This window comes from Myodes glareolus, chromosome X (genome assembly GCF_982192425.1).
Source record: "Myodes glareolus chromosome X, mMyoGla1.1, whole genome shotgun sequence".
In the NCBI taxonomy this organism is placed as follows: Eukaryota; Metazoa; Chordata; class Mammalia; order Rodentia; family Cricetidae; genus Myodes; species Myodes glareolus.
Window position 1 is genome coordinate 477,403 of NC_142053.1, and position 25,184 is coordinate 502,586.

At 37.1% G+C, this 25,184-nt stretch overlaps 1 protein-coding gene across 5 annotated transcripts in view; it reads left to right on the plus strand.

Moving 5' to 3' along the window:
* The window catches only part of Tmlhe (trimethyllysine hydroxylase, epsilon), a 107,737-nt gene extending 82,772 nt beyond the window's left edge, over positions 1–24,965 (plus strand). For all 5 annotated transcript variants that reach the window (XM_048427617.3, XM_048427616.3, XM_048427618.3 and 2 more), the window contains 5 exons: positions 2,763–3,042; positions 4,749–4,868; positions 17,865–18,101; positions 23,753–23,891; positions 24,524–24,965. In XM_048427617.3, the coding sequence (XP_048283574.3) occupies positions 2,763–3,042; positions 4,749–4,868; positions 17,865–18,101; positions 23,753–23,891; positions 24,524–24,655 (908 nt within the window). In that variant the 3' untranslated portion in view covers positions 24,656–24,965. The remainder of the gene's footprint in view (positions 1–2,762; positions 3,043–4,748; positions 4,869–17,864; positions 18,102–23,752; positions 23,892–24,523) is intronic.
* The last annotated feature ends 219 nt before the right edge of the window (positions 24,966–25,184 follow it).

The window sequence follows — 25,184 nt, forward strand, 5'->3', positions numbered from 1 at the left end:
TCTCTTAAAGGGATCCTGCAAAATTTAAGTGATGGTTAAGTTTCAAAATTACTGTCTAGTATAGTTGCAAACAATTTCCAAGCAGTCGATAGATAGAGTTTTCTTTTTCCAAGTTCTTTTTGGAGTTCTGGCCAGAATGTCATGAGATGGTGTACCATTTCCGCTTCTGGTACCCAAAAAAGCGGTCTTATAGTAGTGCTGTCTGCATTATGATGTCATCTCAACTAAGTAGAGTTGTTGCTGTAGGGCCCCATCTTCTTCCTGGAAACTTCAATGATTACTGCACAGAAAGGATCTGTAGAAAAATCTATGTTCATCATGAAACTTAAACATCATTCATATAAGCATACATTCAATGAAGAATATGATATAGACAAAATAGGCATGGAGAAAGTAAAATTGTTCCTAGTCTTTCTTCTGTCCCATGTCAGATGGCCCCCGATATGAGACAGAAAATTGGAATGTTCCTTTTAACAACACACTTGGATTTAGGAGAGTACAGAGCCATTGTCCAACTCCAAAGCCAGATGAATATAGTAATGTGTGTGTGTCTGTATGTCTCTCTCTCTCTCTCTCTCTGTGTGTGTGTGTGTGTGTGTGTGTGTGTGTGTGTGTGTGTGTATGGGGTACTTCCACTCTTTGATGAACTTTGTAAGAGCAGTACTTGCTGAACATGACAAGACCTTTACACACAAAGCTCACAGTTTTTGCGAATTTTGGCACATAATAAAGCCAGTCAAAATTCCCATTTGTTCCTACCGGAGATTTCTCAAGTGGTCTTCCTTGATGAAACTGGATTTTTCTTATCTCAGAATGAATACACAGCCTCTCATTTTCTGTGGAAACAAAAGCAAAATCTCTTCTCCAAAGTAACATACCTTTTGACTTCAATTTTGAAGTCAAGGTATTTTCAAAATACTTATCTTGGATTAGTTCAGCAGCATTGATAAGCAAATATCTTTTAGCAGCTGTTGCTCCTTCCTCAGCATTCAAAAAATTCAAGAGAGCATAATAGCATACAGTATCAAGATTCTCTGTGTATTTTCCATCTTTACATGGCTTTATTTTAAACTCTATTTCTTTTATTTTTAATTTTTGACTTTTTGAGACAGTGTTTCTGTGTATCTTTGTCACAGATATCTGCCTGTCTCTGCCTCCCCAGTGCTGGGATCTGTCTGTCTCTGCCTCCCAGGCATTGGGATTAAAGGTGTGTGTTACCACACCTGGAAGTCACAGAGGTCAATCTACCTCTTCCCCTTGAAGTCACAGAGATCAATCTACCTCTGCCCCCCAGGCGTTGGGATTAAAGGTGTGTAACAAGACACCCTACTACTTTCTTTCTTTCATTTTATTTTTAAAAACTTTAACCCTTTTTTAAGCCTTCATATATTTTTAACGCACTGTAAATTATTTAGAGTTTTTTTTTTCTTTGAGTCTCTCTTTACCGTGTATCTCTCTTTTTTTTACTACATGAGTCTTTAAGGAAAGGATTAAAGTCGTGGCTTTGATGGCTTGATTCGTCTTATTCCTTAGCTTTCCAGCCTCGTGGGAGAGGTACCACGGGAACCATGTTTATTGCCACAACTCTATGGAATTTCAAGGTCCTTGCCAGCAAATAAGCTACAACAGTGTTAAACAACACTTAAAAGCTCCATAGTCAGGACCACCTGCTTGAAAAAGTCAGAGTTTGCCCTGGCAGGACAGTCCATAAAGCCAGCATTTTAAAATGGCACAGCTTTTTTCCTGCTATGGCTGAAAACTGAAAAGCATGCATTCAGTTTTTCATCAATACCGTTTAAGTGTTTTGTGGCAGGACCTCTTAAAGGAGCTGCAAGGTTTTGCAGCTAAAGCTGAGTCAGGAAGCCTCTCTTAGATGAGAGTGTTTGCTTGCCTCTAGCAAGTAGAGCAGACCCAAGAAATTGCTGCTACCAAGAAAACATGCTTTACTCTATTCTTTCCCAAGCTTTCTCAGGCTTTCTGTGGATGGAGTTATCCACGTTGGGTGCCATTTGTAACATGAGGGGGCCTGTTTGTTGGGGTTTATGTCCTGCCCAGTTCCCCACAGCCAGCAAACCCCAAGGAAAATCATACAGAGGACTCCATAAGATAATAAACTGATTGGTTCATTAGCTCAGGCTTCTTATTAGCTCTTATAGCTTATAATAACCCATTATTCGTATCTATGTTAATCATGACTCGGTACCTTTCTCAGTGGGGCAGCTTACATCTTGCCTCTTCGGTGATCTGAGCAGAACTGCGGAGGGAGCTTCCTCCTTCCCAGACTACTCCTGTTGTCATGGCCCCGCCTCTACTTCCTGTCTGGTTGACCCACCTATACTTCTTGCCTGGCCAATCAGCGTTTATTTAAAACATGATTGACAGAATACAGACAATTCTCCCACACCACTAGGAGGAAGCCCATCCCTCCCAGTCCTGTTCAGATCACCGAAGAAGCAATGTGTGACATGCCCTGCTGTGAAAGGTACTGAGCCATGTGGCTAACATAGATAAGAATAATGGGTTAATATAAGTTACAAGAGCTAATAAGTAGCCTGAGGTAATGGACCAATCAGTTTTATAACTTATGGAGACCTCTGTGTGATTTTCTTTGGGGCTTGCTGGCTGTTGGGAACTGGACAGGGCAGAAACTCCAATGAGCAGACCCTTTGTGTTACAAATGACAAAAGAATAAATATTTTAAAGTAGTAAATTGTTGTCAATATTTCAAAATTTTATTTTAATCATTTTTTCCTCCTAAAAAGGGCCAGATGGTCATGTGACTAGATATGATCTGGATTGGCTGGTGAAAAATAGCTATGAAGTGCAGAAACTAAAGGTAATTCAACCTAGAATATTATGGAATGCTAAACTCTACCAGCAAGCCCAAGTTCCATCTGTAGATTTCCAGAGTTTCTTAGAAACAAATGATGAACTGAAGAAGTTTCTGCAGAACCTTCTGCTATATGGAATTGCATTTGTAGAAAATGTCCCTCCCACTCAAGAGCATACAGAGAAGTTGGCAGAAAGGATCAGTTTAATCAGGTAATTTACTTTCTGAAATGCACAATAACTAATTTCTACATGAGCACCAATTAAAAGATGTGAAAAAATATAGCTCATGAAGCATCTGCCTCAAATATACTAGGCCCAGGTTCAGTCTTCAATATTGCCCCCCCAAATAATCTCCTCTCCCTCCCTCCATCTCTCCATACCTTTCTTTCCCCCTGTCCTTCACTCCTTTTTCCATCATGACTTCCTCCCTGTACTGTATTCTGCTCAAATGGGGCCTGAATTTGTACTGTATTTTAAAAATAGAGAGGTTGTAAAAATCAGCCAGTTTTTATCTTCATAGATACCTAACTCTCAATCATAGATTGGTTGTTAATGCTTCATTGGATATATTATATTGCATTTAGCATATTCACAACCTATATTGTATTTTGGTCTGTAGCCCTTTTAATCATGTTTCATTATCTGTTCCCCACTGATAAGCACCTGATTCTAAGATCCAATAAGTGACTTTTCCAGAATCACTGTGACAGTAAGCAATATACCTCTGGTTTACTTATCCTAAATAAAATGTTCTTTTCATTACTAATTTCCATTTCTCATATATATTTATCTTCTGTAGCATTAAATGTGACATAAATTTACTTCATTACAAATAGTATTTGTTTTTTATTTAATAAAATTCATGTCTAACTAGTTCATTGTGTTACTCAGTGTACCAAAGTATGCTGGGTCATGAAGACAATGGTAGTAGAACTTAATAAATAGCATTTTTGAGCCATTTAGTTTGAAACACAATTTCAAAGCTCTCAAATAAAAGAAACTGTTGCTAAGCAAACAACTGAGAAAGTTTGTAAACTTTTATTTCAATAGGAAAAGCATTTACTATTTGCTCTTAGGTCTAAGGAACTCTCAAAGCTAAACAATTAAAGTATCCTTTCCCTAAATCTAGGTGTTGTGACACAGTCCTTTAATCCCAGAACCTGGGAGGTGAATCTCAAGTCAGCATTGTTTACAGAGTGAGATTCAGGATAGCCAGGGCTGCACAGAGAAATCCATCTTGAAAACCCAAACCAAAAAAGTATTTTTTCCTCAGATCTGAACCCCCTGAGAAAATAAATGCAAAATCAAATCTATTATACTGCAGGAGAAATTTAATATAGCAAGTCTCATAATTGTAACAAAAATAACATTTTCTCTTTTTCTTGTTCCTCTGTGTTCAAACAATTAAATGAATGCAAACACCTCTATGACATATGACTAATATGGAAACTCTCTCTTATACTTGATTATTAGATTTTCTAATATGTTAGAAAATGACTATTGTTGAAAAATCTGAATATTAATGAAAGACAGTAATTGTTATATAAGTTAATTAAAATTGTCACTTGCTGTAAGCAGCCACATCATTATTTCTATAAAAGAAAAAAAACCCCAGGGGATAGCCTTGAATAAGGAGGTTATTAAAATAGATAAACAATGGGCTGTGATCCCTGAGCTTTCAGAATGTGCATTTCAGTGATTTTCAGTTCACATTCCCAAAGTATCAATTAGTGACAAAATTTCAAAAACTGGCATTTTTAACTGTCAATTTCACCTATATATAGCAATCTGTAACAACAACTACTATATATATTCAGAGTAAACAATGATTAATAAAATTACAAACATAATTAAATATTACATTAAAATTAAATATTACAAATACCTAATAGTTTTTTCTTGATTTTACTTGTCAGAGAAACCATCTATGGAAGGATGTGGTATTTCACTTCAGATTTTTCCAGAGGTGACACTGCATACACCAAGCTAGCTCTAGATCGGCACACTGACACTACCTACTTTCAAGAGCCCTGTGGGTAAGTATATTAGACTTTTTCAGTGTAGTGTTCTTCAGGTTGATGGTCTTGAATTGTTCCTTAATTGTCTTCCATTCTATTTTAGTGAAGATCATGTCTACTTACTGTGGACTTACATGAGTGTTTCTTTATCTTTCCCTGGAAACATAGTCATTTTAAAATATTCTAGTTTAGTCTTCAGTAAACTTTTATGAATAAAAGTTGTATTTAAAATATAACACATATACATGTGTGTCTATGAAAAGAAAAAGATACTGGCTTATGCTGTAGCGTAGTTTGCTCTGTCCTAGAACTTAAACTCAGAATGTAGCCTAGACTTGAACAATCCTCTTGCCTCAGACTTCCAACCCACTATATGGGACTACAATATTTTCTCAAAGTAATTGCAACTCACCAAAAAAGTTAGGTAACTATAAGTTTTATAAATAACATTTTTGACATGATGGTAGAAATCTTTAATTCCGGAACTCAGGAGGCAGTGGCTGGTGGATCTTACTGTATTCAGAGACAGACTATTGATAGTGGTGCAGAGTTAAGGCTGTGACATCAACTAGACTGTAATCTTCAATGCAGTCTAAACATGTATTATTAGCTTTTTGGTGTCGAACATATAAGTTAAAATCTCCAAACTTTCATATCTTCATCTGTAAAATGAGATTAGAAATACAATCTATCCATTTATGTTGAAAATGGATTAAATTTTGTAGTAAAAGGGAGCGGTGGGCTGCATCCCGCCACCCGGCTCCCTAATAGCTTTATCCGAAATAATTACACGGAAACTGTATTCATTTAAACACTGCCTGGCCCATTATCTGTAGCCTCTTATTTGCTAACTCTTACATATTGATTAACCCATTTCTAGTAATCTGTGTAACACCACGAGGTGGTGGCTTACCGGGAAAGTTCCTAACCTACATCTATTTTGGGCCGGAGCTTCATGGTGACTGCCTCATTGCCTTCTTCCCAGCATTCTGTTCTGTCTATTCTGCCTATCTAAGCTGCTATCCTATCAAAAGTCAAGGCAGTTTCTTTATTAACAAATGAAAGTAACACATAGACAGATGACCCTCCTACATAAAAATTTTGTAATAAATTTAAAGCATTTAACATTATTCTCAACACATACTAAGTATTCAGTAAGGATTAGTTGTCATTACCATTTTAGTTATTGTAATCACCACTATTATCTTCATTATTAAATGCATATCCTTTCTGAAGCCACTTTTGCTCTGAATGTCATCGTTTCTTCAACTGGAGATTTTCCTCTATCTTTAGCCTTTCCATACCTGATGACTTCCTAGCAGTCAGTCTTTATTAATTCTCTACTTTTGTATACTTGTCTAGACTCTATTTTCCTTTTTTCTATATTTTTATAGCTACCCTTTTTTAAAAAATATGTATTTAGTACCTTGTGAAAATTATTATTAGTATGCATTAAGTATAAGGGGGTCTTATGATAGTTCCATACATGCTTATAATGCACTTTAATCATATTTATCCCTTCTATTATTCTTACCTATCTATACTCCCTTCTCCCTTTCTTTTTTATTATCCCTGGTAGTCCCCTTTCAGTTTCATATCTTCTTTCTCCTTATCTACCATATATTCACTAAAACATGTAATACTTTTTTTGTGGGATTGACTTACTTTGCATAAAATATTGATATCAAATATATTAATGTATAAGTGTGTAAGTTGCATGTGTGTATGTGTATATGTATGTGTGTGTGTGTGTGTGTGTGAGAGAGAGAGAGAGAGAGAGAGAGAGAGAGAGAATTTTAATTCAGTTGCTGTGAATAGTGTGGCAATAAATAAGATCTGCAACTGTCTCTGTGGTACACTGACTTGTTTGCTTTGGGTATATTCTCAGGAGAGCTATAACTAGATTATTACTTTCCTACTATTTAAAATATAATTTTTTCACATAATATATCCTTATTATGGTTTCCCCTTCCCCTACTCATTTCAGTTCTTCCTAACAGTCCTCCCAACCAGTCTACCCTCTTTCTGTTTCTCAATAGAAAACAAACAGGCTTCTAAAGAATAATAATAAAAAAGATAAAACAAAAACTAGCTCATTGGAATAGGAAAAAACAAATAGAAAGAAAAGAGCCCAAGAAAAGACACAAGAAATGGATATATATGCAGAGACCCACTCATTTGCACACTCAGGAATCCCATAAAAATCACTAAACTGGAAGCCATAATATACACGCAAGGGACCTATGGTGCAAAAAGGTAGAGGAAAAACATGATTAAAATAAAGGATAAAAAATAAGATTTAAAAAAAAATAGCCTTGACATGACATTATAAGACAAAAAATAAAATCTCCAAAGATGTCATTGAGTTCGTTTTCTGATGGCCATCTACTACTGGGCATGTAGCCTACCCTTAAGAGTAGATTTTTTCTAGTGAGACACCTTTAGAGAAAACTCATTTCTTGTTTGCAAGTGGTTATCAATTGGCAATTGCTTCAGGGTGAGGAATCGGGGCATATGTCCACTTCTCATATAAACACTAGTGCCCCATCTGATTCAGTCTCATGCAGGCCCTGTGCATGCTGCCTCAGTCTCTGTGAGTGCATATGTGCATCAATCCTTTTGTTTTAGTGGGCCTATTGCATTGCTGTCCCCCATCTCCTCTGGCTCTAACACTCTTTCTGTTAGGAAGCCATAATACATAACACAAAGGACTTAATGAAGACTCATGCAGGATATGTGTTGCCTCAATCTCTTCTCTTTGAGTTCATAAGTGCTTTCTTAGAGGAATTTGTTTTTTTAGTGTTCTCCATCCCCTCTGACTCTTAAAGCTTCTGATGGTGTCTGGGCAAGGCACTTATCTATGATTATAGCAGAACGTCTTTAGGAGTCATTGTATTGCTGCATTCTTTCAGTAGAAAAGTAGTATTTGATTTTGCCCTAGGTCCCTGGGCTGTCTAGTCTCAGGTTCTTGGTCATGTGAGCAGTGTCCAATATGGGTCCATCTCCTGAAGTGGGCCTTAAGTCAAATCAGATACTGATTGGTTACTCCTACAAGCTCTAGGTCACCATTTTCCTAGCATATTTTGCAGGCAGGATACCACTGTAGATTGAATGGTTTGTAGGTGGATTGGTATTTACCTTTCTCCTTTTGTAACCTTCCCATACCATGATCAATAGTCAGTAGGGGTGAAGGCTTTATGTTGGCACCAGGTCATCTTCTCCATCTTCAGTGAATTATGTACATATTGTCTTTAGTAGTGAGCCCTTGCTGTCAGTTTTTGAAGAGCAACCTATTATCTTGGCAACAGCCTGGGTTGTTTGGGGATTCTCATGGGATTCCCTTCAACCAACAATTCATTTTGATGTAGACCATTCCCAGTATTGGAAACTTCATTTAGTGACAAGAGATATCCAGATGGGGCTCTTTCTCCCTCATTATTTAGCAATTTCCTTTAGATCACCTTCATATATGTATATTGTAATGGTCTGTCCTGTCCCTTTAAGAGACAAGCCCCACCCACTCCCTCCCCAGTCTGCTGAAGCAAGCAGATCTTCTTTCCACTTCCAGCCTGCTAGTCCTTCCTTTCCATCTCTCTCCTGAAGAGGCAGCTCCTGCCTCTCTTTCTTCTTTGCCCTTCTCCACTTCCCCCTTCTCCTCCCTTCTTTTTACCTCTGGTTCTCTTTCTCTCTGCCTCTGTCTGCTCTTCCCCCTTCTCCCCTTTCCCCTTCCCTTCCATAACCCATTAAATAAATATTCAACCTCATTTTACATTGTGTGTGCCTATCCTTCTCTGTCTGTCACCCGCCATGCAGCTCCCTGACTGGGACTCGCTGTCCCTCAGGGAATGGTGCCATTTTTATACTTTTACCATAACATTTGGTGCCATGACTCTGCCAGGCTCTCTCCACATTCCCTCCTGCCCAAGGTGGGCCAGCTGAGGACACATCTCTGTCTCTTACCCGCTGCGTGGCTCCCTGTCAGGGACTGGCTGCCTTCGTGGCCCACCATGGTCTCATGGCCTGCTGCCTGCTGCAGCCACTCAGGGAACAGCACCGTTTTATTTTTACCATAACATTTGGTGAATTTCTCTCTCATGCTGCCTTTCATAGTCTTAAAGAAACTTTTCATTATGCAAAAATATCTGCCACAGCCATTCTGACATAAATATGCTACTGTTTATACAATGTATATGTCTAAAACTTCTATTTTCACAAACCCAAAGAATTCTTGTGAGTTCCAGGGAGCCAAATTGAAGGATCCATCCTAAACAGGTCAGATACACCCCTCTCAAGTCCCTGGTTCTAAATTTTTTTCCCTAAACTTCACTTTGTCCTCTGTTCTGCCAATACCTTTAACAGGTGTAAGAGACACTAGACATTTCCATACCACAAATACTGGACAGGAACAAATAGACCAGCTATGCCAGGATGTGACTAGCACCCAACTTTCTCAGGTTTCACCCAAAGGCGATGCCCACAAATAAGAAGAAAGAAGTCTTGAGAATCTGCTCCCCCAATTTATTTAACCTGCTGTGCCTAAACTCCTGCCTTTTTATTATAAAAAAGAAATGGGAATGTAATGATCTGTCTTGTTCCATTAAGAAACAAGCCCCACCCTTCCCTCTCCCCCATCTGCTGAGGCAGGCAAGTCTTCCTTCTGCTTCCAGTCTGAGTTCTTTCTTTCTGTCTCCCAAAGAGGCAGCTTCTGCCTCTCTCCAGTCTCCCCACTTCTCACCTTCCCCCCTCCTCTCTTTCTCTCTATCTGTTTCTCTTTCTCTATCTCTATCTCTGCCTCTCTCTCTGCTCTTCCCCCCTTTCCCCTTCCCCCCTTTCCCTTTCCCCTCCATAATCCACTAAATAAATACCGACTTTCTCTACATGGTGTGCCTAATAGGTCTCTGTCTCTCAACCACTGTGAAGCTCCCTACCTGGGACTGGCTGCCTTCATGGCCCACCATGGTCTCATGGCTGCCCACTGCCACCATTCAGGGACCTGCAACATTTTATTTTTATTATAACATATATTTTAGGAAGTTTCTACTATATTAGGTTTCCATATTAGCCCTCAAATGGTGCTTAATTTTAGCTCTCTCTCTCTCTCTCTCTGTATTCCCTCTCTTTTCCTCTCCCCACCCCAATTTGATTCTTCCCTTCCATATCCTCATCTATCTATTAACTGTCCTATTTTTCTTTCTTAGGGATATCTATCTGTCTCCCTTAGGGGGTATTTATTATGAATAGTAATGAGTTTCATAATAACATTATTACTGTTCCTCAAGGCTTTCATACTTAAGCCTTCCAAATGACTTCTTTCAGTTTGTTGCTTTTTATCACCTATAGATCACAAAATCTACCTCTCTTCTGAGTTAAACATTTTTAAGTGACTGATAAATAACCCAGACTAGAAGTTTCAGAGAAAGTTCAATATGGTCAGAAATTACTTTTCACATTTTAACTGCATTTCTTTTAGATTCTTGATTTTATTCCTTTATCTTTCCTTATGTTTCTTCCTTGTTTTACTTTGTGATATATTTCCTGTATTTTTACATGTTTCAATAAATTTCCATCAAGTTTTATTTTAAAGTATAATCACATTGTTTCTCCATTCCTTTTCTACCCTCCAATCCCTCTGATGTACTCTACCCCACTTTAAACCACAGCCTCTTTTTCTTTCTTATTATATGAGAATTGTGCTAGATTGAACTACAATGGTGCCCCCCTCTATAGGCTCATATATTTGAATATTTGGTCCCAGTTGGTGGAACTGTTTAAGAAGGATTGGGGGATATAGCCTTATTGGAGAAAGTATATTACTGGGGACGGGATTTGAGGTTGAAAAAGCCCATGTCATTCCTACTTATCTCTTTCTCTGTGTGTATGTGTCTTGTGCTTGTACATCAAGATGTAAGCTCTTAGCTACTTCTCTAGCTCCATGCCTGCTTGCCTGCTGCCATGCTTCCCACCATGTTGCTCAGAATAACTCCATAGAACCATGAATCCCAAATTAAATGCTTTCTTTCATAAGTTGCTTTGGTCATAGTATTCTTTCATGGCAATAAAAAAGTAATTAACATTGTCCTACTGCAGCCAGGGTCAATGTTGATGTCCATGGCCCATGTTGCCACCAAAGGCCACAAGGATGCCTGGCCTTTGGGCCTCTACTTCTGGCTATGTTGGGGTCCAGGGCCCTTCTGATACCAGGTCTGTGATAACCTGAATGATCTGCACTGCTACCAAGAGCTGTAGTGTTGTCCAGGACTGAGCTGCTGCCAGGGGCAATTTTGGGGTCTGTGGCTCTACCATAGCCAGGGTCTAGGTTGAGATTTGTAGTTTCTGTTACCATTGAAGGCCATGTGACTTCTCATGGTCTTGACTACTACACCTGGGCCAAATTGGAGCCTAAGGACCATGTTGCTGCTGATGGTCCTTGGTCCTGCCACAACTGGGTTCTATGCTGATGTCTGATGCCTGTGTTACTTACAGGGGCCCATGTGAACCATGTGTTGGACCATGTGTTAAAGTACAAGGTCCATGCTAAACTGGTCCTGCCCTCACTAGCCCAGGATAGCTGAACCCACTCCTCATCAGCCTGAGATACTGGACCCCGATGACCCAGGCACTGAGAGCTGTCCTCATCTTTAATAGAGTTTCCCACACACCCCTAACCCTGCACTTGGAAAAGCTGACCCTACTCCTCACCATGGTCGGGGGAGAGCTGGTTCTGCACTTAATGGGGCTAGTCCCAGTATTCCAGTCAGAACAACTCAGCTACCACCATCCAGGGCTTTGTGTTGGCACTAACCCACCTATGACCTGCTGGAGGAAATGACTGGTTCTACAAAACCACAGCCACAGGATAACTTGGGGCAACAGAATGATATCTAAAAGGAGCTTCAATGAGGGTCCAGTATTGTTGGTATACCAGAAGCCAGAGGCCTTGAACCTGACCAACAACATATTATACAATGAAAATTTACAAGTAAAGCTATTTGGACAAAAAGGTATACTGCTTGATACACAACAGATCCCAATGCCACTAAGACAAATGAAAAGGTACAAAAGACAAAGGAGTAAGGTGGGGTTTTTTTTTGCTTGTGTTTCTTAGTTTTTTTGCTTTTAATTAATATTCTTATTTTTATTTTTATTTTTTTACTTTTTATTTTTATCTTATTTTTTTTTTAGTTTTCTTTTGTGGTGGACACAACAACAGTGAAGAGCAGATATGAAGGGACTAGGAAATGAATGGGTTTGGGGTGAATGATGTGAAATTCCCAAAGATTCAATAAAAACTATGATAATAAAAAAGTGACTAAGACACTATCTTAATTAGGGTTTCTATTACTGTGAAGAGACACCATGACCATGACAACACTTATAAAGGAAGAACATTTAATTGGAGTGCCTTACATTTTCAGAGATTTAGTCCATTATCATCTAATGGTGGCATTCAGGTAGACATGAAGCTGGAGAAGTAGCTAAGAGCCCTACATCTTGACTCAAAGGCAACAGGAAGTGATTATGAGATGTTGGCGAAAGCTGTTTGTTTGTTCCTGACTGCCCGGACCCAAAATAATTACACAGAAACTATATTATTTAAAACACTGCTTGGCCAATAACTTAAGCATATTGCTAGATAGCTCTTACATCTTAAATTAACCCATTTTCATTATTTTATATTTTACCATGAGGCTCATGGTTTACTGGTAAAGTTCCCGGACATCTGTCTTCTTTGACAGCAGCTATATGACATCTCACTGACTCAGCCTACTCTTTCTCTACATCTCTGTTTGGATTTCCTGCCTGGCTTTACTCTGTTAAGCCATTGGCCAAAAGTAGCTTTATTCATTAATCAATAAAAGCAACACATACAGAAGAACTTCCCACACCAATGAGACACTGGGTGTGACTTAAGTATATAGGAAACATCAAATCCCATGCCCACAGTGATATACTTCTTCCAACAAGGCCATACCCACTCCAACAAAGTCATACCTCCTAATAGTGCCACTCCCTTGGGGGACCATTTGCATTCAAACCACCACATGCACACACACAGACACACATACCTGGATATATAAATATAACTGCTCACTCTTCCAGTGTTATTTGTATGTATATGATTTCAGGACTAGCCAACCACTTAGTCATGTATAAACCAATTAAGTGTCTCTTCCCTGGGGAGAAGTATTTCACCTGATCTTAGCATTCTTTAGTTGCCTGTACTTCTTTGTTTAGGGTTAGGACCCCATTAGATTTCCCTCTTCCATGTTAGCTTGTCTAATGTTGTTTTACTTCTTCTGATCTTATTTAGGAAGTATATTGTTGAGGTATCTTGGATGAAGTTTCCTGTCATTTTAAGGAGGCACAATCTCACAGTAGATTTCTTGATTCTCTGGTTCTTACAGGATTTTTTGCCTCCTCTTCTCTCTTCTGCTATGTTGCCTATGCCTTAAATACAGAAGTTATATTGTAGATGTTTCAACTGAGACTGGGCACACCCTATAATCACTTTTCTCTGCATTTTGGCTGGTTGTACTTTTCTGTAATAGTTTCCATCTGTTGCAAAGAGAAGTTTTCTTTGATTTTGTTTTTGTTCTTGTTTTTTTTAGAAGATGAGAGCTACACTTATCTGTGGATATAAGAATAAATATTTAGAATATGCTTAGGAATTACATTGGTTTTGTAAAGTGGTGATAGTAGGCTCTCCTCTAAGATCTACTACCTCAATAACCTTGGGTAGTTGATGAGGTTTCCAGTGACAAGCATAATTTTTTTCTTATTGAAAAGGCTTTAAGTACAATTAGAAGTGTTGTTCCTTATGGCCTTTAATTTTTTATATCATTTCTCCCTACTCTTTCCTCGCTCTAACCCCCACCCATATACTCCCTCATGCCTTCTTTCAAATTCATGGCCTCTTTTTTCATTAGTTGTTGTAGCATGCATATGTATATATTCATGTATGTTCCTAAATACAAGTTTCTCAGTCTGTGTAATGTTACTTATATGTATGTTTTCAGGGCTGACCATTTGGTATTAGATAATCAATGAATGTTTCAGACATCCTTGTTATTTTACCCTCTCTTTCTGTATTGATCCCCTCCCCCACTCCACAATTAAACCTCCCTTCCATTTTACCCCATTTCACCCTTGAAATCACTTGTACCTTGCTATTCCCCTAGATACATATCTACTATCTTGCTGAAAATAACAAGAAAAAACAAATTCTAAATGGATCAAAAACCTTAATGTAAAACCTGAATCCTCTAGAAGAAAACATAGGCAGTACTCTACAAGATATAGGTCCTATTCAGAAAGGAATAGGACTCCATTTGCCCAGGAATTAAGGTCAACAATTGACAAGTGGGAACTCATAAAACTAAAAAGCTTCTGCGCAGCTAGAGAAACATAAAGTGAAAAAAAGAAATGCAAATTTTACCAGCTATACATATAACAGATGATTAATATCTATAATATGTAAATAATTCAGAAAACAGTCAATAAAACAAAGAACCCAAGTTTTAAAGGGGGTGGGACAATGGATCTGAATAGAGAGTTTTCCAAAAGAAGAAATAAAAGTGGCTAAGAAATATCTCAAAAACTGTTTGTACTCTGTCTTAGGGCTTCTAATGTTCTTATAAAACACCATGACCAAAAGTATCTTGAGAATGAAAGAGTTTATTTCATCATACAACTTATAGTTCACTATCAAGGGAAATTAGAGCAGGAACTCAATACAAAAACCTGGAAGCAGGAACTGATGAGGAGGTCATAGATGAATGCTACTTACTGGCTTGTTCCTCCTGGCTTTCTCAGTTTATTTTCCTATACACTCTAGGACCATTTACCCTGGAGCAGAACCATCCACAGTGGTCTGGACCCTCCCACATCAGTCCTTAATCAATAAAATGCCCCACAGGTTTGCATACAGACTAATCTTATGGAAGATTTTTTTCAATTCAGATTTGCTCTTCTCAAACCACTGTAGGTTGTATCAAGTTGGCATAAAACTAACCAGAAGAAATGTGAATTTAAAAAAAAAAACTTTGAGATTTTATCTTACTCCAATTTGAATAGCCAAGGTCAACAAAACAAAACAAAATTAAAAAAAGCACAACAAATGCTGGGGGAAAGGGACACTCATTCACTCTTAGTGAAATTACAAACTGATCCAACCCTTCTGGAATCAGTGTGGAGAATCCTATAAAAGATAAATGTAAATCTATCATAGGATCCAGCTATACTCCTTCTTGGTATATGTCCAAAGGACTCAACATCCTATTCCACAAATAATTACTCAGTCATGTTCATTGTTGCTCTATTCACAATAGTTAGAAAGTAGAGACAGCATAAATGTCTTTCAACCAAAGAATAGGTAATGAAAATGTGGTACATGTGCACAGTAGAATACTATTCAACTGTAAAGAAAAATGAATTCATGAAATTTGTAGGTAAATGGATAGTATTAAGAAATATTATGTTGAGTGGGGTGGCAAAGACCCAGAAAGATAGACACCATATGTTTTCTCATATCTGTGGCTCTTATCTTCAAATCTTCAGCTATGACTATATAATGTCTGGAGTAACCACAGAAACTTAAGAAGTAGAGAGGGGGACATGGAGTGATGGACACTAAAGAGAGTAATAGCAGGGTATAAATACTATTAACTTTATTTCTCCTCATGAATTTCAAAATTCTACTTGAATATTTCAAACAATTATAGTCACCTTCCAGAACTTTTTTCTGTTAACATATTTAAATATACATGTTTTAATTATTTTGACAACTTCTTCAAACCTTCATTATCATCTTATCACGTGTCTATCTGTATTCCAAAGAGCACTATTATCTTTAAGGTTTCCCAAGTTAGAAACTTAGAGTTGATCTCAATTCTTCCCTATACTTCAAACTGTACATGGTTTTCTAAGTTATTTTTATCACCTTTATTCCAGCCAGACTTTAGTACTATTGGCACAATCAATGTTTTAAATTATTTTTATCTATGAAGCAAAATAACAAAATTGAGATTTCATTAAGGAAAGGTGGGGTTTGGTTGGTGGTTGTTTTGTTTTGTTTTGTTTTGTTTAGACAGGGTCCTATGTATCCCAGATTGGCCTCAAATTTACCATGTAGCTGACAAGAATGCCCTTCTTAAATTCTGGGATTACAGGCATATGTCACCACACATCAATCTTACTGATGCTGGGGATTAATCCCTGGGCTTTGTGTACAATAGGTAGGTATTCTGCCAACTGAGCTACACCTTAAAAGAAAATCTTTTTTTTAGTTTTACTTCTTTGTGTGATGGGGGTATTTGGGTTTGTGTGCCAATGCACACATGGGTAGGTGAAAAGATAACCTATGTGAGTCACTTATCTCCTTGTACTATAATTAGGGTTGCTATTGCTGTGAAGAGACTCCATGACCACAGCAACTGTTATAAAGAAAACCTTTAATTGGGGTGGCTTGCTTACGGTTTCAGAGGTTCAGTCCATTATCATCATGGTGACAAGCATGGAGGCATGCAGGCAGACATGGTGCTGGAGCTCAGAATGCTACACCTTGACCAGAAGGGAACAGGAAGTCAACTGAAAATCACACTGAGGGAAGTTTGAGCAAAAGACAACTCAAAGCCCACACCCATAGTGACACACTTTCTCCAACAAGGCCACACTTCCTAATAGTACCACTCCCTTTGGGGGCTATTTTCTTTCAAACCACCACACAGTGCATGGTTTCTAGGGATCAAACTCAAGTCATCAGGCTGAGAGGCAAGTACATTTACCTGATGAGCAATCTCGCCAGCCACACTGAACTTTTAAAAAATGCCAATATTTAACAATTTAAGAGAATTCTGTGGTTGTCTATGCTATGACAACAGGTACTTCATACTGTTTTCCTTGAATATGGCTTGTTGATTTACAACACCATATTTACCTCTTCCTAGGGTCCTTTCTCTATGATTCAATATCATTTCAGTTCTGTTGATGGAGGTTGTTTATTCATTCCCAGATGTCCAGACCCAAAGTAATCACACAGAAACTATATTATTTGTAATACTATCTGGCCAATAGCTTAAGCGTATTTCTAAATAGCTCTTATATTCTAAATTCACCCATCTCCATTAATCTGTGCATCACCACAAAGTCTTGCCTTACCACCACAGTTCTTGCAGGCTCCAGCAGGGAAGTCTGTCTCCTACATTGGCTACATGACTTCTCCCTGACTCGACCTTTTTTTCTCCTCTATCTGCTTGGAATTCGTTCTTTGCCCTATTCTGCTAAGCCACTGGCAAAAACATCTTTATTCCTTCAATAAAAGCAACACATACACAGAAGGTCTTCCCACACAACAGTTCAATTCCTGTTCATTATTTAAGACTAGGCAAAGCTATTCCATTCATCACTCAAAAACATTTCTTTATACAACACCTTACTAAAGTAAATATATTTCTTTCTTATAGAGATTGTTACATCTTGTGTAAAACTTTATTTTTTATTCAAATGTTATTTGTAGTAGTTTCATCTCTTCTTACTAGATTATAAGATTCTTCAAAACAGAGACCATATTTTGTTTAAGTCTATATTCCCATGTTTTCCCTGGCATATATATATGTGTGTATATATATAACATATTATACATCTTTGAAATAAATGTGTAGTAATGGTTAATTCTCTAGACTTTGAGTCAGTGGTCTGAGTTCGTATCTCAGTGGAAACTTTTTCTTGAGGAAGAGACCTGGTCAGTCATCCTCATCAACTCAGACCATGAAACCCAATGTAAATGGGCTGCCCACACATGCTTCAGCATTGCCAGGGGCATGTTTCACTTTCAATATTATTTAAGAGTAAAAAGAGTACAACTTTCTATGAGGGAGAAACAATTAGGAAATAGATTTTTTTTCTTCATTAAAATTACCAAATTAGGTTTAGTTATCATTTTAGATATAATATGCTATAATTTTAATATGTTTTCTTTTATCCACTGAACAAAAGAATTTGCTTTGCTTTCTTTAGCATTCAAGTTTTTCATTGTCTTAAGCATGAAGGAACAGGTGGGAGGACACTGTTAGTAGATGGATTCTATGCAGCACAACAAGTACTTCAAAAAGCACCTGAGGAATTTGAACTCCTCAGCAAAGTGCCATTGAAGCATGAATATATTGAAAATGTTGGAGAATGTCACAACCACATGATTGGAATCGGGCCAGTCTTAAATATCTACCCATGGAATAAAGAGCTCTATTTGATCAGGTGAGTATCAAACAACTGTTCTCCCATGTGATATATTTATTATATATTAAGTTCTTAACTAATGTATCCACCTATCTCTTGGAATTATCATTTGACTCTTTTGTAGAACATACAGTGCTCAAAATCATATTCAAAATCTAGTTCAGAGGCTCCACTCACCATAAGCCCACCTCTCTACGTATTCACTCATGTTTCATTGGATGTTATATCCACGAAATTGCCCAAAGAAAAAACTAAAAACCACCCTCAGCAAGTCCATCTCCCTCACACTATGCAACCAATCTAACCAGGTTACCTAAAAATTTTTCCACAAAGTACCCAGTACTTCCTATCTACTTTTTGTGTGAGACCACAGTCACCTTTACACAGTGCCATTGATTTCACCCTTACCCACCTTCTATCTGTTTTATGTGCTGTAGCTAGAGAAATTTTTTAAAATTTTATTTATTATTGTGTGTGTATATTTATGTGTGAGAACTTGCAAGGGTATATATACCATTGCACATGTGGGAAAGTCACAGGAACACTTTTCAGGACTTGGTTAACTCAGAATTGGATCAATAAATCAAACTCAGACCTTATGTGTGTAAATATATTATATAATGTATAAATATAATGCATCTAAAATATATTGTATAATATGTATATGTTTGTATATTTGTACAGCAAGTGTCTTTACCTGATGAGCCATCTCACAGGCCCTAAAGTAATTTTTGGAAATACAAATCTGACTTACTTTATCATTCTCTTGTGAAAAGTCCTACATCCACTTAGTATCTTTCAAAGAACCCAAGTTATTCTCATAGCTTACACAATTTTTGCATGTTCTGTCCCCTTCTTACTGTTGTAGCTTCAACTTATACAACTCAAGTTTCTACACAAATTCATCCCAAGATATGTTATGCTTCTTTAGATTTTAAGTTGTTTTCCATGTTGCAGCCAAAAAAATTTTATGTTATTTCATTCATTTAAGCAAACATCTAGAGGGCATTGTTCTTCCACAAACATTTCTTGAGTATCTACAAAGACACAGGCCCTATTTTTGACACCAGAGTTATAACTCTGAGAAAATTCATGACTGTCATATAATTCCCATTCTAATAGAATAACCTGTTTTATTTTTAAAAAGCAAATATGTATTATACCAAATGGTAATAAAAATAAGGAAGGAGATATGAAATACAGAGGCAGCTTGATAAGAACTGCAAAAGGTAACGATGTAGTACAGGAAAGGTAAAATCCTATCATTCAATGCTTTGCACCTTTGACCAAATCACTTAACCTGTTTGTCATGAGTTTTTGGCTTTCAATAACAATACCAGCCATACACATTGTTAAAAATAAGTTGCCATCTCTATTCTTTACCTGGAAGGCAGAAGGAATTATGTCAATAGTAACTCACTTTTTTTGGATAAGTTCTTCCCAGAAATAATCTCCTCAGTCATCTCTTGTATACCTACTACATAAAATAAGAAGTATGTCCAACATTTTGTTATGAACACCTTAACAAATTGAAAAACTAAAATCATTTAGAGTGGGAAAACCTTAGCCTGCAACCTACATCCTCCATTAAGATAGTACTATTCTTGTTTTGTCACGGAACCTTCTATTTCTCCATCCATCTATTGTGGTTCATTTTGATGTCAACTTGACACAAGTTAGAAGTCATCTTGGAGGAGGGAACCGCAGTTGAGAAAATACCTCCATAAGATCCTGCTGTAGGGCATTTTCTTAACTAATGATTGATGTGGGAGGATCCAGCCCATTGTGGGTGTTGTCACCCCTGGGCTGGTGGTCCTGGGATTTATAAGAAAGCAGGCTGAGCAAGCCATGAGGAGCAAGCCAGTAACAAGCACTCTTCTAAGCTTTTGCCCCCAGGTTCCTACCCTGTTTGAATTTCTGCCCTGACTTCCTCTGTTGATGAGCTATAATGTGGAAGTGTAAACTAAATAAAACCTTTCCTCCCCAAGTTGTTTTGGTCATGGTGTTTCACCATAGCAAAAGAAACCCTAACTAAAACACCATCTATCCACCCACCAGTTGATCATGTTTTTTGAACCATTTTAAAATATATTACAAATATGAATATATCTCCCACTAAAATACTTCAATATTTATATAAAATAGAGTTCAATATGGTTCTATACCTGTCCATTTTCAAGTGAAATATACATATAGTGATGTTTTAAAATGTTAAATATAAACTTATGGAGGTTTGAGAAATGAACATGAATATACTTCTGTGTCATGAATCTATATCAATATATATAAAATATTATCTTTAATAGAGGAAGTACCTTTCTGTTGTCCAGTCAAACCCTGCATATATACCCCCAAAGGAAGCCACTGTTTGATTGGTTGGTTTAAATAATAAGATATGAATAATATATAAAAATTATATCTACATTGTTTCTAGTTTGATTTCATTATGATTGAAATTGCTATAAAATTGTCCATAAATACTCTTGTGAATATATATTTTTATTTCAATTAAATGAATATATAGGGATGTGTAATAGTTACTTTTCTCATTGCTCTGACAAAATACCTAAAAAGGCAATTCAGGGAAGGAAGGGTTTGTTCTGACTCATAGTTGGAGAGTGAGTTAAAGATTAAAAGCCATAGTCAGGGAACAGAGAGAAATGAATGCTGGTATTCAGTGCACTTTTCTTTTGTATTTAATCCAGGGCTCTGGCCCATGAATTGGTGCCACTCACATTCAAGGTGGGGACTCCATACCCAGTTAAACCTCTCAGGAAACACCCTCAGAGATTTTCCCAGAGGTTTATCTCTTAGGTGGTTCTAGAGTCTATCAATCGGTGTTAAGCATCACAGGATAGTACAGATATGTCAGAGTCCAAGAATGTTTAGTTTTAGTAAACAATGTTTTGCCGAATTAGTTGTACCATTTTACCTCTTCATATAGAAAGGATGAAAGTTGCATCTACTCCAATTCCTTACCAGTACTTGGTGCTGTCAGTTGTATTAATTTTAACTACTGTTATAGATACTTTTTTAGGATAGCCTTATGAGTAAGTGTTAACAGGAATTAGATAATTCTATCTGCACAGTACTATCAACAAATAAAATGTTAAAGAGATCCAATTACCTAAAATAGTAAGCTGTGACAGATTTATTCTTTCCAAGTTTCAGTTGTCTTATGTGTAAAAGGTGGCTAATAACAGTTTTCCTACTGGAAAGAGAAATAAGTCAATAAAATAGTATTTATACAGCACCAACTATATAGGACTGAAAGCTCTAGAAATAATATTAAGTGCCAACACCCTGTTGAAGACTTTCCTCACTGTTGTCTGAGGTTTCTGTCCTGCCTGGTTCCCACAGTCGTTAAGTCCCAAAGTCACAAGTGGTCTATATTAGTTATAAACTGATTGACCTAGTAGCTCAGACTTCTTATTAACTCTTATAACTTATATTAGCCCATTATTCTTGCCTATGTTAGCCACGTGGCTCGGTACTTTATTTGGTGAGGCAGTCACATCTTGCTTCTTCTGTGGCTGGGTCAGAACTGCCAATTAGGAATTCCTCGTTCCCAGAATTCTCCTGTTCTCATTGACCCACCTCTACTTTCTGTCTGGTTGTCCTGCCTATACTTCCTGCCTGGCTACTGGCCAATCAGCATTTTATTAAAATATAATTGACAGACTACAGACCATTGTCCCACACCACCCCACTGTCTTCCTCATAAGGGCATGGCTCCTAAAAGCCTGGGAGGAAGCACTGTTCATTATGGTCTGTCATTTGGTACCCTGATAGTAGTTCTGTGAGATCTGCTAAACAGATGCTTATTTAACACATGAGGAAAAAAGAATATTGGTTCTATTTATGCTGTGTACTAAAACTAAGAAATGCCACGTGATATCCAGAAGAGAACCATTATTTCTCTTTGAAAGAAAGACTTTTTAGGAGTGTCTGATAAAATCTGGCAATATAATACACATTGTAGTAAAATATAGGGTTTTTTTAACTCTATGGGGGCCCTTCATCCTGCTCCCAAATAGATACATGGAGACTTATTGTTGTTTATGAATGCCTAGCCTTAGCTTATCTTAGTTCTAGCCAGCGTTTCTTAAATTATCCCATCTACCTTTTGCCTTTGGGCTTTTATCTTCAATATTCTATTCTATATGTCTTTCTTTCCTTCTTATTCCATGGCTGGTTGTGTGGCTGGGTGGCAGGCCCCTGGCATTCTCCTGTCCTACTTTTCTCACTTTTTGATCTCTTTTGTTCATCTTTCTCCCCCTATTCTCTCTGCCTGGTAGCCCTGCCTATCCCTCTCCTGCTTAGCTATTGACTGTTCAGCTCTTTATTAGACCAATCAAGTGTTTTAGGCAGGCAAAGTAATACAGCTTCACCGAGTTAAATAAATGCAGCACAAAAGAGTGAAACACATCTTTGCATTGTTAAATAAATACTCCATAGCATAAACAAGTGTAATACATCTTAAACTAATGTTCCACAACATTTCCCTCTTTTGTCTAAATAAAAAATGAAGTTTTAACTTTAACACAGTAAAACTTTATACAACAAAAACAGTTATCAAGTAAGAATTACATTTACAATATTTAGTCCATTTTATACTTAGCAAATTTAGAGAAAGTACTCCATTATCTATTTTATCTTATTGATTCCAAAGTTGTATAGCTAAGTTCTGCCCTATCAGCAGGCCAAGGCAGTTTCTTTATTCACTAGCCAATAAAAGCAACACATAGACAGAAGGACCTTCCACACCATCACATGGCCTGCCTGGTGGTTTGTAAACATAATAAAATGCCATTGTAACTCAAACTTTGTATTTGCTATTCTCTCTGCCTAGTCTGCACTTACTTCAGCTTGTCATATACTGGATTTCTATTCATACAGGCACCAGCTCAAGTGTCATTTCTCCAAAAATTCCTTCAGCACCCAAAAACAGATTTTCCAGTTACCCTTAAATACATGTCACTGTGTTTTCACACAGCATCTGTAGCTAACTGAAGCTATCTTATTTATATTTGTTGTGTTTATAAACTTGCATCTTCAATAGAATATAAACTTCCTAATAGCTGGGATCATGTCTCCCATGTTCATCATTGCATAGGTATTTTTTAATAAACTCCTTGGCAATGGCAAGTGCTTATGTAAGTGCCCATGTTGAATAAATGACAGTCCCCATTAAGATCTCTGAGTAAAACTGTTTATTGTGTTTTAGCTATTATTTTTCCCACAAAAGGAAATACTTGTGGAATTATCTCATTCTGTCATTCTGTTTTGTTAAATAGCCTTGTTTATACAGCTTATTTTGTCCTCCTTAGTTTAATGAAAAAAGTTCAAATCTCTTTTTGATTTCATGCCCGTTAACAAATAAGTACCTTCTCCATGGAACACATTTCAGATAAAAAAAAACATATTCTGAGTTGGGAAAAATCAACTGGAACTTAACTTTGACTCCCTGCCACCAGAATCGCCAAAGAAAAAGAAAATATGACCAGCAGATAGTAAAATTCCTATCTCTGGTGCTGTATTCCTAAGTATGTGTTGATTCATTGTTGTTTCAAGTGTGGAACAGAGACAGTATTATCTAAAACAGTTAAGTAACCATAAATGTCTTTATCATGTGTCTGAGATCTTTATTTCTCATGATTCCATATAAGGTACAACAACTATGACCGGGCTGTCATCAACACTGTTCCTTATGATGTTGTCCATCGTTGGTATACAGCACACCGAACTCTAACAACTGAATTGAGAAGGCCTGAGAATGAGCTTTGGGTCAAACTGAAGCCTGGAAAGGTAGGCCCTAAATTCTATAAAGATATCAAATAAACTTGCCATATAAAATCAATGAAGAATGATACTTGTTTAATATGTATCACCATATTACAAAGGAAAAAAAAATTTCTTATGTCCTAGGTACTGTTCTTGGCCATGCCATTTATTCACTGATGATCTGTAAACAGGCACCATGTCATCTCTAAACATCAGACACTTGTTGTAATTATGAAGGGATTTAACTAAGATCCTTCCAGCTTAATAATTCCATTTTTAAGCATTGATATTTCCTCTAAAGTATAGCTTCAGCTTTACATAAAACATAATTGAGAAATAATAAACTGAGAATTATGTAAAAACACAATTTCCTGATTTACTTTGAAGAAATGATAGCTGCACAAAGAATATAAGCTCTCAGGTGCACAGAACTTATAAACTATTTTCTTTTTAATTGCTATTTAGCCTGCTATGGGGTTAGAAACATCTTATTTTCTTTTTAATTTGCTTAACTTCAAAAGAAAAATATTTCATCAAATGTAACTAATAGAACAATCTAAAGCTTTATCTTTCAGTGAGCTCTTCTGGTTTAAGTTCCCTTTGATTTTCCCTAGTTCTGATTGTTTTCTCTCTTTTTTATATTTATACATTTACAGGTACTGTTTATAGACAATTGGCGAATCCTTCATGGCAGGGAATCATTCACTGGTTACCGCCAACTCTGTGGCTGCTATTTAACAAGAGATGATGTGCTAAATACTGCTCGTCTCATGGGCCTTCATGCTTAAAATTGAAAGCACTGGGATTATGAGTACACTTGGCATCCTGGTACCAGAATTTTGTATCAACACAACAATATTGTGTCAAAATTTGTTTCACTTTGTCTCCTTTCTATTCTATGAAACAGAAGATTTTCCTTACTTTACCAGGAAAAACCTGTTAAAGAGGGGCTTTTAAATTACCTAATGGCAGCCATCTACTAAGGTAACTGTCTTCTCAAGTTATATGATCCTACTCTTTTCCAAACTTTTTGATGTACCTAATCACTGTAGTTAAGAAATGTAATCTCTATATTAAAAGGAAACTAATATTATATAATTTGTCTTCTGCTAAATCAGAATGCCATACATTCTAGAAATGAGAAAATTTTGATAAAGCAACATTTTTTTTAATTTTTTTTTATTTTTTTTAAGTTTATTAAAATATAAAAGTTTCCATTTTCGCCCCTCCTCCCAACACCCTCCCATTCCCCCCCACTCCCTCTCCTCTTCCCTCTCCATCCCTAAGAGCAGTCAGGGTTTCCTGCCCTGTGGGTAG